Genomic DNA, 14310 nt, shown 5'->3' with positions numbered 1-14310 from the left:
TACCATGATTATGATTAATAACTGTTTTATTAGACTTGCATTCTGCCAAAAGAACCATATAAAATACAACTTACATATAAATATTCCATACAAATGTATACGCTCTCATAGATCTATCTTGTTGTTCCAAATGAGGCTTTAGTTGTACTCTTCACAACCACAGTAATGTTTCTGAGGACAGGCTGTAGAGAGTTGGAAAGCATTCTGGGCAACATCTTTCAAGAGCAGATGTGGCAAACACACAATGCCTTATGGCTTTTATTGTATTTCCAAGAAAAAAGGACCAAGGCCTGCAACTAAATTAGCACTGGTGGTTATTGTCATTTCTTGATAAAGCGATGTAGTCTGTGCGCAGATTCCAGGGATATTTAAGGCCATTAAGGACACAACACCCCACCTGCCTGCCTCACTCCTCATAGGTACTCTACACAAGTGCTCACTTGGTGGCAGAGGTGCTTGCTGAATCTACTGTTCTGTGAAAACAAATTAAAGGTTTGAATTGATAATACCCAACGTGGCAGCAGGAAACTCCCTTGCGAAGTAAAGGCTAAACAGAACAATCTGGTATTTTTACCTATAGAACAGAACCTCTGCTCGAAAAAAAGACCACTGGTGTAGCCTGACTGTTGTTCTTTTGTCCCCAGGCCAGTTTTCGTTGGGATTATACTCTCACAAAGTGACTGCATACCTAGTTATACCAGGCTACAATGGCTCATTTGTATTCTAAAGATCCCCACAAATGAGAAATACCTGAAAAAGCAATTGAGAGTTTGGCCACCTAACAGATAATGTTGTCGTGGGAGGGAGCATGACCCTTTTTTTTGTCAGTTTTGGATAAATTGGGTACCCCCTTAGCACTGAATGGATACCCACTTTAGAAAAGACACAGAATGGAAAACTGTTTTTACCTTGGCTTTGTTGAATAAAGGTATGTTAAGACTTGGCTTCTTTTTCTGACGAGAAGTTGAACATTTCTCAACTTTAAAAACAGCTCTGAGTTGCAGAAAAAGACGCCTGCCATTGCGTTTTAAAAGCAGCCGAGGACCAAGGAGACTTTTTTGAAAACTTGGATAGATAGATACTTTATTGATCCCCAAGGGGAAATGCAAGGTGTACTCCATAGGATTCTAATGTAAAACTGACGCTAACAGCTTCAAAAAAAGAAGCCAAGTCTGATTGTAGCACGAGGGACAGTTTGGTGCATGGCCATAGAGCTACTGTGAACCAGAAGGTTGTTTCCGCTTTCAATGACTTTGAAATGACCTTTATAAAACTAGTGAATCTGAACAGACTGTGGCGCAGACCATCACTGTGATCCCGTTAAGTTACTACTTCAAGTTGGAGATTCAGGTAGAAGTTGCCTGTTGTGAGCCATCGTTGCAAGGAAGCCAATTAGCGTAAATTACTTCACTTAATTATTCATGTGGGTGCCAGATAACTATGAGGGGGATGCTGGATATCTGCTAAAATGGGCCTTTTTATTCCCCAGCCTAATTATAGGGTTGTAAATGGGCATGAATATTGCATCTGAGCATGGTTTCGACAGACAAAAATTGCATACCTTCTATGTTAACATCAGAGAACAAGGTAAAATACTCTAGTCATCCATTCTGTGTCTTCTTTAAGACCGTGGTGATTAGTTGCCCCAAAGTCAAAGAAATCTTCTGTAAGCATATGTGCTAATCATATACTTAAGACAGAGTCTGCGATTCTGTCAATCAGCCAATTAAATTACACCATACACCATCCCATGCTTGTGATCCTGTACTGACACGCATGTGTGGTTTACAGCCTGATTGGTTCAGCCTCTCTACTTCCCATGTACAGACCCATGACTGTGTAGGAACATCAGGTTTTTTTAAGCACACTTACAGAATGGACAACTAAAGGACCAGCAATTTTCTGAATTTGACAAATTGTGTATCGGATTTGAACCGCGGACCGCACCTTTACCAGAACTCCATTTCCCCTTTTGATTACAGGCCAAGTAATCAAGTTTCATTTTGTTGTTATCTAAAACAAATCACTCTAACTCAACAACTGACTCACCCGTTCATCATAACACCACACAGCTGAGCGGACATCCATCTTGGTGGATGAAAAAAAAAATGTGCACTGGTGCTTATCTTCCAGTTCATCTCACAGTCATTTATTTGTCTGTGTGTGTGTCTCTGTCTCTGTGTGTGTGGTAGTTCAAGCAGCAGCAGTGGTTCTTGTATGGGGCAGAAGATGTTTAGGAGATCCTCTCGTAGAACAAGAGGTAGGCTTGGGAACTCTGCGCTTTGGCTTCCGTGACAGGCTGAACACTTGAGTCACTGATGTAAAACCACGATCCCTTCGGCGGCTCACCATTACCTGATCACAACAGATAATAGAAGTTATAAAACAGCTGGGACAGGAGTTGGGTATTACAGTATGTCACCTTAGACATACTGGCAAAATGGACACCAAGAAGAGTGGAATGCCACACCACAGCGTGTTACTAATTGGCTCTATAAAATGCAAAGCTTGCTCCAGTTGACATATTTTTAATAGAATGTCAATGTGCCAGAATATTCAAGCTACAGTAGGCACCCCCTTTTCCAGAATACTCAACTTAGCTGTCTGTACATTCTAGCAGCCACCACTAGAGAATGGATTTTTCAGGGACTATCCTCTGTCCTGTAATCAATAGCTACAAAATTAAACTCGGAGTGACATTAACCGATTTATCACTGGTGTTGGGGACTCCTATGGTGTAAGTTACAGAGAACTGCTGATGCCCCTTGCAGCCTTTTTTTTCCCCATAAAAAATATCACAAATATATCAATCGATTATTTCCCAGATGGGCTTCCTTATACGATTACACACCGAGTCGCAAACCTCTCTGACCACATAGGAGCGTTAAATGTTTACCTTGCGTGGCTAATCCATTGGGTGCCATGTTTTGACAGTGAGGCCGAGCTTTCACGTAGGCCGTGTAGTGTCCTGATCTCATTGTCCCACTGTGTTCAACAATCCCATAGAGGCTGTACAGCACCTGGGTCATTCCTTCTGGCACGTTCTGTTGGCGTAAGACAAAGCCAGTCTGAGAAATGTTCCGGAGTACAATACAACACTTTCAATCAGTGAAACAATGTTGGATCAAATTTGCATTTTTTTTATGCAGTGATTTGAACCCATTGGGAACATGACAGAAGGAAGAGTTACTTAACAGAACTACTAGTCACTGTACAAGAATAGAAAGTTGCTTACCTTACAGTTGACCGAGCAATATGGTGCCAAGTCTAGAAGCTGAGGGAACTGGACATGACGATTCACCTTACACACACTGTAACCAACCTGTTAGACAAGATAATATTATAAAATAGAAAAACATTGGAAATAGAAAACATTATAAAATAGGCCACTGTGAAGCTATACCACTTTTCCCTTCCACTGTTAGTTGTTTTTTTTTTTTTGGATGATTACAGGTTATCGGCATATCCACCAACTACTGTTGAAAATAGTGAAGCACATTTAAGAGTCCTTCAAACTGATTGTGTTTGCGTAGTAGCATACGTCCCCTCCGTTTGGAGGCATCTCTTAGTGGTGGGGCACATAATTAGCCGTGGTGGTGTACTCGAGCATCATTCAAGGGCGTCACGGCAGATTACCTGTTGAAATCTCTTCAGGTGAAGAGTCAGCACAGGCGGCGGAGACGAGATGAGCATCTGCTTCAGTGCATCTCTGTACACACTCTTCTTGGAGCCTACGGAAGCACAACACCAACATCACATCTTACTAGCGCCCCCCCAGGCTCGCACATTAGGAACAGATCATCTCACAATGGCTTTCTATTATTGCTGATAATGCTATGGAGGTGCATACTTATGGAAACATCAATACAAGGCCTGAGTACTTTCCCTAAGTATTTTAGGAAATAGCTAGAAAAGAGAGCCTGTGGCGCTAACAATGGCAAAGTAATGGGTTCAGTTCCCAAGGGGGAATGAGCAGTGATAAAGTTCTTGCATTCAGTCTAGACTGTCAAAACAAAGTTATTGGCTGAGTCATTACATTTCAGTCACGGCATTCTCAGAAACTTGAGTCGTGTCATTTTGACATACCTTCTGACCCAGATTGGCGTTTTGTGCAGGTGAGACACAGCAAGCTGTTACTCTGGGTGAGGTGCTCCACTTCGGTGAACTGGAAGAGGCTGGAGTCCACGGAGCACTCCTGCTTGTCTGGCGCCGCCCTGGTGGCTAAGGTGTGGAAGGCCTTTTCGGGGTCCTGGTTGACCACGGTGTACTCTGGGCTCTCGTCAGACACGTGCCCATTCTCAGTGACGGCCTCGCCCGGCTCTGAAGTCCCATTTAGGGACAAGTGGTTCAGCTCTTCAGCCAAATTCTCTTCCTCCAAATTCTCTTCTTCCTCCTGCTCCTCCTCCTCCTCGTTGTCTTCAGCGGAAGGCTCCTGTGTGGCGTCCTTCACCACTTCCTCGTCTTTCTCCTTGGGCCTGCCATCATCAGTCTGCGAGTTGGAACTCTGGTCCTCTGCCAGCGCCATGAATCGATTGCTGACTGCGGACTCGTCTGCGGCCTCCTCCTCCTCCTCCTCCTCCTCCTCTGCCTCCTCCTCATCCTCCTCTCCATCCTGCCGCTGCTGCTGCTGCTGACCTTCATTACCCTTGGGAGACTCATCCATCTTCCCCTGTCCCTGCTCGGAGTGATCTACCTCTGACGGCTGCTCCGAGTCCATCTGGGTGTTCTCGTCAGTCTCGCCGCCCACCTCGGGCTCGGTGGCCGTGCTCGGCGAGGCCGCCTCAGCGTCACCGCCGGCCATCTCATCCTGGTTCTCCAATGTGTCCAGTGAGACTTTCACTTCCTGTTTTTGCTGCCGCCTCTGGTTCTATAAATACACGCATTTACCACACAAAGAAAAGAGTGAAGCAGATTTGCCATTGTGATGGTAGCTAGCTTCAACAATACAAAATGATTCCCAATCAGCACACACATTCATAAAATATACAAATATGCTGTTAGTTACCATGAATTGAAGTGTCTAACAAATATGCACAACTACAGTAATCTAAATTTATAACGGGGTGACTAGTTCTAACTGATCTAACTAGGTGGAAAATGATGCAACAAACATTTCCAATCAAGTGGTTCTCCTCGCTGTAAGTATTAACATATGAATAATGCTACATAATGAGAATGGGTTGTGCATAGGTTTACCTTATTTTGTTTCTTGGCCTGCTTCTTTGCCTTCTTCTGCTGGTACTTACTGCCCACCCCCGTTGGCATGTCTTCTTTCCCATTGGTCAACGGAGTAGGACTGTCCCATCCATCATCACTCACGCTGCTCCTCTGCACGACTTTCTTTTGATTCTTTTTCCTGTATGCCTAAGGGGAACAGAGCGATATTAATACCTTTATACAGCTCAATGAGCATTTTAACTATGCATAAAATCTGCTGCTGTGAAAAGGCCAAGGGTTACAATACCTCATCTGAAACAGGAAGTGACAAGTCAAGGAACATTTCTGTCACGACAGACACCTGGGGGAGAGACAATAAGTACAGTGAGAACCTTCATGGCCTAATATCCTCTCTATGGATATTCCGTGTGCGCTCCAGAATACTGATTCTTTTACTACATACCGTCTTGCATTCTTTGCACATCACCGTGCTGGTCATCTCTCCCCCGAAGACCTGATCAACAAAGTTTTTGAGTGCGCCATTTTTCTCATAATCTGTAAGCAAAGTATTGGATAATTAGGGAAAAAACATAGATGAAATGGATGCACAGTACACACATGTGACTTGTGAATGCTGCTTACTTTTCATCAATGTCTTGGACTCTTCTGAATCTGCATTCTTTCCTGAGCTTTTCAGAGCCTCCGATATTCCAGCTTTAAATCTCTGTGAGCAAAGACAAATTCAAAACCTACGGCTGGAATCTTTAACCGCACCACTGAAACCTTTCTATGGTCCAAACCCCCCATTAAAAATCAGTCAATCCATTCCTTTAACATCTCAATTATCTAAACAGCGGCGGGTCTCTTACTTTAATTTCCTCAGCCCTCATACCGTCCAGCAAATAGCGCAGGAGCTCCTGGCTGTCTTGCTGCTGGAATCCTTTGAACCTGGCAGCCCTGGAGTAGTGATCGGGAGTATCGGTCAGTGGCCTTTACGGCACAGTTTAATTTCCTCCTCTGCTACAGGAGTCCACAACAGTTCCTGTAACAGTTACTATCCAGTGTTGAGGGAAGAACCGAGGGGTGTGTGGATGTGAGTGAGTGAGTGTGTGTGTGTGTGTGTGTGTGTGTGTGTGTGTGTGTGTGTGGGGGGGGGGGGAGATGGGGGGGGGGATCAATCTGATGTTGTTTAATCAGACTTACTTTTTACACACTTGAGTGAACAGCTCCCTGGGAGTGACAACACCTTTCTTGTTTTCCTGGATCTCGTTAAGCAGCTGCCACATGGTGAGGGTAAGGGATCCAGGCTGATCTAGCTGCACCTTAATGGGCTCCTGAGGAGGGAGGGGAGGGCTAGTCAATTAAGGAAATTGAACAGCAACTCAAGACGGAGTTCTTGGACCACTTTCCAAAAAACTGTGTCTGATGTAAGGCAATTATTTAACTATTACATACAAACATCAAAGAGGAAGAGAGTGGTGTACTTTTGGAAAACAATTTGCCCTGTGAAACCATCCTATGAAATTCACTTTGTGTGTGTGTGAGTGGTTGCATGGCAGAGTCTTTTTTAGTGATTAGATCAAGTCGCCTCATTACAAAAGCTGAGAGTTAAATTGGCATCAATAGTATCTGCCCAAATCTAACTAATCAATCCCCTTAGGGAGAAGAGCCCTCAAAATAGCCTACAGGCTTAGCAAGATTTGAAATAACTTTTGGACATGATTTAATTTGAGAGATAAAATCCTAAAATACAACATCAACTACACATTTTATCACATTTATCTGGATTATTTCAGTCTTTAAAAATAACACGAGTACCTGATGTGTATCATAAAGTCAACATTCCAAAACGGATGAAAACGACCTTATATAACACCAACCACGTTTACATGGACAGCTTTTTGTTGTCATTCCGATTAAACGATTCCGGTTGAAAAATTCATGCCCTCTGTTTACATGGGGTACGTTCAATTCCAATTAGGTGCGCTTAGAATCTTTAATCGGAATAGCCGTTGTTGCCTACTTTTCCTTGAGAAGATACAGCACAGTCAATCCAAATCACCATATACATCATGGGTGTTCATTCGGGAATAAGAGCGGACTATACCACCTCTTTCATTCCGATATCAGGAGTTTTCATTCTAGGTGTTAGTGTTAGTCTAAAGGGCCAGTCACATCAGACGCAGCATGCGCTATGAAACCCATTACTTTCAATGGGTTGAGAGCGCAAGAACTGGTCTGCCGCTGCACTCAGTATAGCGCCATTTTTGCCGCTTTGCCACTCTTGCGCTACCGCGGTCAAAGTTGAATTATGTTGAACTTTGACGGTGGCGCGCTGTAAGTCAATGGTCTTTTGCGCGGAACCCAGCGGTAACCATAACAACAATCGTTAGAACGTTACCTCAACCTAGAGCATTCTAGCGGTGAGCGCAGCGCATGCCGCCTGTAATGTGACTGGCCCTTAAGTGTTTATGTCAATTTTCATTTCGATTAAGCCGTTATACTGTTCTGATTGGAATAGAAGTGTCCATGTAAACGTGGCTACTGCTTCGAGTTTACTCACCAGTTCTGAAGAGACGCTAGGTGTCAAAGTGACGGTGATCTTCTCATGAGTAACATCACTGAGGACCTGCCTCAAAAACTGGGTCTGGGACAGGTTCTATAGGAAGTGAGGAGGGGTCAGACAAAAAAACAGACATCCTTTCAATGAGTCATGACTCTTCCAGTGTCCACATAAGATTAAAACAAAAAACCTTTTGCGAACCTAATCTGAGGATGCAAATAATACATTAATATGCTGTTACCAACTGCATGTATCCAAATAATCTATTCTACTGCATTATGTTGCCAGGTTAAATGCATAATTTGATATTTCAGCGCTTGTTAGAGACACCCAAATGACAAAGGTCAATTAATGCCTAATTACTACCCTGTAAAACTCCTTAACCTGTCTTAATAGTGTGTAACAACACCACAGATGACATTCAGGTTTCTAGTACCAGCAAAGTACATGAAGTATCTGAACTTGAGCCACAATCTAAAATGAAAGATTTATTCACATCTTACAAACTTCTTTGGCAGGTTGCGATGTTGTGTACAGATTTCCCCAAATATAGAAATACTACAAAGTAGACACAAATACTGTCTGAGAACTGTACTGCTAGAGGACTTCTAGGTTGTTTGTTTTTCTCAAATAAAAGACCTCTCCCTCCTCACCTGTACAACAGCATTGAAGAAACAGGTGTTCCCAAGATTGCTTAGCCCCCTGACTGAAAGTGCACCACTGTTTCCCACTGGCTCAGTCTTTTTTCCCTTTGGGCTGGTGTCTTTCTTCATGTTCTTCTTTTGTCTGCCTTTGTTCTCTTTCTCCTCCTCCTCCTCCTCCTCCTTCTTCTCTTCCTTCAAATGGTTGCTTTCCTCTTCCTGCAAGTCATTATGGCTGATGCTGGGCTGAGTGGGCTCTTCTACAAGCGCCACAGAAAAACAAGGAATTATGGTCATTTCATCCCATCTTTTCTAGCGATTGCTAATTGCTAGTATGCATAATCCTGACACAGCTTCACACAATTCTGCCACAAGAATCGTGGACCCATGGTTAATTCACAGCAGTGTGCTAAAACTTTTATGACGTACGTGTTGTAATGATGCATTACATCACCAGCTAGGTGCTTGGCACTTGGTACTCACTTGTTTTTGGCTTTTGTCTGGCATCGTCTGATAGTGCAAGCTTTTTTATATTGGTCACCAGTTGAGCCAGCTGTCCTGTGCTTGAGTACTGGACATCATCATCACAGATGTAACACCTGAAAGATGGAGACCATGTCATGCATCCACTGGTACAGAACAAATTCATCAGAGAGAGAGAGAGAGACAGACAGACAGACAGACAGACAGACAGACAGACAGACAGACAGACACAGACACAGACACAGACACAGACACAGACACAGACACAGACACAGACACAGACACAGACACACAGACTAACCATACAGTCCAGTTGTCCAGATTCAGTACCAGACAATGAGGATCTGAACGTGGCGTCTCGTAGTGCTTCACAGCATGCTGGTCTTCTGAGTATCTCCCACAGCCCTTTCAAATAAGGAGCAAGTTGTTTTCATTTTGCAGAGGAAACAGATCACGACTCAAATTGCACGTAATATGATGACAACATCTCAATGCACTTAGCCATGCGCATAAGCTTACATCACATAACTTATTCATCCATACATACTTATCACAGCAGCCACTTATCTTCAATCTTTATCTCTCTATATTTTCCCTTTGTTTGTTTATTCATATCTACATTTACATAAATACTGCACAGTCATTTAAGTCAGAGGACTAAGCATGCCATTACATGTTGTACTTTGAATATGACAGATTAATAACTTGAACTTGAAATGCTGTCAAGCAAGGCTTTTAAATGTATTGTGACCCAAGGACCACGATTTGACTGGAAAGGAAGTAACCAGAGAGTTGCAAAATGTTAAGTGTTAGTTTTGTCTAAAAGATAATAACAATAATCTAGTAACATGGAATCCCTAAAGAGGATAGAACTTCAGAACTGCTGCAGCACAACTCTACTCACCCTGTGTCCACATTTCAGGCACATCCATATAACCTGTGGCTCTTGATTCATTTCATCCTCAGAGTTGGTGTTCGGTCCCTCCTGACAGTCCTGACACAAGCTCCAATCGACATCTGGAGCAGTCTTCTTAAACAAGATATGGTCTATTCCCTTGCGAATGTGGGAACAGGTAGGGCCTTGAGAAAGAGAGATTGAGAGACTCTTTAATGTTAGAGCAGATTGAATCATTCACCCATTCTTCATTCCTCCAGGGATTCAATTAGGCACTACACCTGTCAACTCGATGCAGTTCTCCTCTTTGGAACTTCTGTCCTTTCCTTTCTTCTTACCCATCGCGAGTGGCAGAGGATTACGTGGAAAATCTAGCATTGATTAATACAGACAATTGACAACAATTAGTGTCAGTGGATATGACCCCATTGGTTCACTCATTTAAACTTGTATGGCATTATCTGTCAGATACACAAGAAAGTGAAGTGCGAATGGGCAAACAGTTGCACGAATAGCTCCATTGAAGTTATCTAGATGTCTCTAGCAGCTGATTGTGTCGATAATAAGAATCATCACAGAGAAAGCAAGCTTCTACTGTTCAACATTATCATTATCTTGGCAATAACTCATGTGTGTACTGTTAACTAAGATAGCCAAATAAGCACATAGGCTATCTTAAATGAAAAGATGTAGTTCTTGCTAGCTGGCGAATCGTTTTAGGATTTTAAATGTCCCCATAGTTTTGCCAAATTGATGGTAAAATGTCAAATCTCTGTTTACGAATAACATTACAAACCACCATTATGTAGAGGAACTACTTTTAGATAAACAAGCCTTAACATAAAAACGGTTTGATAACATCAACATGGATGCAGATGATTAGCAGGCTAGTTTTTGTTTATGATAATGCATCGTCAACGTTCTTTCATTCAACGCTACCTGAAGTTAAAAGCGTAGATTTGAGTGATCTTCAAGCTGAACAAAATTCAAAGTGGCACGTTGTCGACCCATCATCTTCATTGTAATGGAAATTGAGGTCCGTAAAAACACAATTCTATAATCTAAAGAATAACACTGTGTATAGCGCAAGTGTCACTAAATTTACACATTTTTGAGGAAAACTGAGTTCGAAACGTGGAATCACCAGATGCTCTCCGGAACACAATTCACTTCCTTTTGCACCGGAACTGTTTTGCCTACGGATAAGATGTGTGGTAGATATCAATACAAAGTGGATAGACCAACGTTGTTATGAATCGCTGTTTTCAAAATGCTGATTGTTTATATATCACCACTTCTCGCTGCAGTTTGGAGTCATGCTTCACTCCCGATTTTAATGAACCAGAGTGCTGTAAGGTAGTTGTGTACTGTGTAGGCTACAGTAGCTTAGATAGTCGCTCTCTGCTCAGTGCAAGACAATACCAAGTGGCACGTTATTTAAGTTATACATTTTGGAAATAGAGCTCTATGATTTACAGATCCGTAATTATCTGTGATGATAACGATAATAATAGAGTAGAAGTGGACTGTCAACGCATGATAGTTGTTAGCATAATGCATGCAGTCGTGGCAAATCATTGAACCTTGAACACTTCGATGCATGTTGTATCTTGATAGAAGTGTATTCTGCAGAAATGGCTTTAGAAGAAGCTGAGGCTCAGCTCGCTGAGCTTGAGCTCCTTTCAAGCATGTTCCCAAGTGAAGAGGAGTTTGTTGTCACTGACCAGCTGGCTTTTGCAGAGTTGAGAGACTACGTTGAGGGGGTCTCGAATACACTTCCACATTCTAGACCTGACTTTTTGATAAAACACAAAATGGACACCATCAGCTTCAAAGAGGTGAATACCATAGCCATGTGTATTATGTTATATTTGCATTTTTAATAAGGAGTCTCGATCTATGTATTTGTTCTTGAATGTATAATTTGATGGTGACATATTTACCACAGGTGGACATCACAATCTCCTGCACATATGTGTCTGACTACCCAAAAGTCCTACCAGAGATTTCTGTCAGGTATCAAAATGATATAGGCCTAACATATACATTTGGTTTTCTTTTTTCTTTTTACAATAATCTAAATGTATTGATGTTTATTGTCATGTTTTGTCCTAATTTGTTTGTTTTCCGTTTGCATATTATTGTCATCTGACAGGTGTGCCCAACTCAGCAGAGCTCATCAAACCCAACTGCACAGCGACCTCAACTCGTACCTGCTGGAGAACTGCTCTGGGGAGGTTTGCTTGTTATCAGCATTCGAGTGGGTAAAAGATAATGCAGCTCAGTACATTGACAAGAGTGTCTCAGCGGTTGTCCCTAAGAAAGATGCGTCGTCGTCAGTTCCCACCCAGGAGGCTTTCACTCGGCTCTGGATCTACAGCCATCACATCTACAACAAGAGTAAAAGAAAGAACATTCTGGAATGGTCCAAGGAACTCAATCTCACTGGATTCAGCATGCCAGGCAAGCCTGGGGTTGTCTGTGTGGAGGGGCTTAGGACCCCATGTGATGAGTTTTGGAGCAGGTATGATTAGAACAATACACATTTTGATATGTAAAAGTGATATGTATTGATATGTAAAAGTGTATCGAAGACAATTTTAATCGGTTTATTGTGAAATTCAGCTATTAATCAACCTACAACCGCTGTGAATTGTATTGTTAAAACACATTGAAATCATGAAAGCAGTGAAAAGGAGGTGATTGAGGCCTATGGGAGAGCTTGGTCTCATGAGAAATGCCTTTAACTTGCACTTTAGCCTAAGCTATGGGTGGGGGAAATAGAATTCATAAAGCCCAAAGAAAAACTCTAATGCTTCTTTCCATTATGTTAAGTCTTATTTGAAGTGCAGGCTCAATATATCTCTCTCATCACTCCTTATTTCCTCAGAGTAAAGTGTCTGACATGGAAGAGGATCATGATTCGCCATCGAGAGGATATTCCATTGGACAGCGAGGATGGCAGCATAGATGAAAGAGTGGCCTCGCACCGCAAGTTCACTGGGTTCGACGAGGCTATTTTTGATCCCCATGGAAACCGAGGAAATCACATGGACCTTGGGCAGCTCTACCAGTTCCTCAGTGAGAAGGGTTGTGGGGAGATTTTCCAGTTGTACTTTGGGATTGAGGGGAAATAGCAGTGGTCCCACGGAGAAGATAAGAGACTCTATAATCCTCTGTGCCTTCAGAATGCATCACTCTGCTGATGGATATGGTGCCCTGCAAAGGGAGACATGAAATAAAACACATTACACCCCACCACACAGACACACCTCCCCCAGCCCCAAGTGCTGTTTTTGTACCAAACAAACCAACACAATGTCACTGTGCCTTTTAAAAAGGTTTTAAACAGCCGGTAGAATAGGCTATATACCTAGAAGGCTGTTCAGGTACCTCATTTGTTTCTGGTGGAGCCAGGTGTGTTTGAACCTGCCATTATTGTTCATGTAAAAACCTGATTGGTTGTTGCACCTAGTGAATCAGTATGTTACGATGTGAAAATGATTTATTATTAAAATACTAAAATTGTTATTAAAATTGTTATTATTGGGCAACCCATACCTTCAGTGTTGGAGTGAACCTGTAAGGAGCAAAATATAACAGAAGATGCAGTTACAGCACAGCTAACGCTCTCCCGGAAACAAATGAGGCACCTGAGCAGCCTTCCATGCATATAGCCTATTAACCTTGATATCCGATGCATTACCGTGGTTGTGTTGGACTAAGGTTTATGTCTAGTGCAAAATTAGAGGAGACGCATATAGCAATCTATTGGCACTGTGACTGGGCCTATGGTTAGTTTATATTATTATTCCACTTAAATACAGTTCAGCCATGGCATTGGATTGAAAATGTCATCGTAGATGACAGATTGCCGGCTGTTGCATATTGACACTTTGAGAGATAGGGTTTGATATGACTGGGTACATTAAGCCTTACAGTATGTCACTCACACACTTACGTGTATGTCTTAGAGCAGAGAGTTTAAAATTTGAATGTGGTCTCTTTAGATTACTGTGACATTGCAGTAACACTTCCAGTGACACTACCCTGTCAAGTCAGTTACTTCATAGCCATGCAAACAATGGGAATTATACATTTTGAGTGGAGACCCATGAAATTTATCATCAATACAGAATTCTCTCTTCTCTCTGTGTGTGAATGAAACAATGTCAGTATGTCATTCCAATTCAGGAAAAACCGGACAATGATTGGGTACAGTATCTTCCTTTATGTCAGATAATGCACATGTGATACTGGTCACAGATGCTTTTTTGTTGCACACTAAATCTAATCAAAGTCAAGGTATGTAACAGTGTACGAGAGAGGTTCATATAGCTAAAAACCCAAAACAACTACTGCATGTCATAGTGATATATATCTCTTTCCCTATGACAGCACTGTAGTTGCTTTAGGTTTTTAGCTATATATGAACCTCTCTCGTACACTGTTACATACCCTGCCGTCTTACTCCCATCTGCTCACTCATTATCAGTTGTCATGTCCTGGAAGGACCACAAGAGGGCAGTGATTCCCTAGTATTTTCCTTTCACGTCCCTGGATCATCTCGT

General features: G+C 42.3%; 2 protein-coding genes across 2 annotated transcripts; one reads left to right on the top strand and one right to left on the bottom strand.

Annotated features, from left to right (window-relative positions):
• Positions 1–8: 8 nt before the first annotated feature.
• On the bottom strand, positions 9–10890 carry usp16 (ubiquitin specific peptidase 16). The gene is made up of 18 exons (XM_062552705.1): positions 10679–10890; positions 10021–10110; positions 9749–9924; positions 9146–9249; positions 8845–8960; positions 8374–8621; positions 7721–7816; positions 6361–6491; positions 6027–6114; positions 5800–5881; positions 5621–5712; positions 5465–5518; positions 5197–5364; positions 4087–4867; positions 3637–3731; positions 3236–3322; positions 2897–3044; positions 9–2355 (listed from the first exon to the last, which is right to left on the bottom strand). The coding sequence occupies exons 2-18, from the start codon at positions 10079–10081 to the stop codon at positions 2234–2236; spliced, it is 2649 nt and encodes an 882-aa protein (XP_062408689.1). The 5' UTR covers positions 10082–10110; positions 10679–10890; the 3' UTR covers positions 9–2233.
• Positions 10891–11087: 197 nt separating this feature from the next.
• On the top strand, positions 11088–13671 carry rwdd2b (RWD domain containing 2B). Its single transcript, XM_062553220.1, has 4 exons — positions 11088–11577; positions 11688–11755; positions 11895–12263; positions 12630–13671. Exons 1-4 carry the CDS (start codon positions 11374–11376, stop codon positions 12874–12876), a joined length of 888 nt encoding a protein of 295 aa, XP_062409204.1. The 5' UTR covers positions 11088–11373; the 3' UTR covers positions 12877–13671.
• Positions 13672–14310: the final 639 nt, after the last annotated feature.

This window comes from Sardina pilchardus, chromosome 13 (genome assembly GCF_963854185.1).
Source record: "Sardina pilchardus chromosome 13, fSarPil1.1, whole genome shotgun sequence".
In the NCBI taxonomy this organism is placed as follows: Eukaryota; Metazoa; Chordata; class Actinopteri; order Clupeiformes; family Clupeidae; genus Sardina; species Sardina pilchardus.
This window is presented reverse-complemented; position numbering and strand designations above follow the sequence as displayed.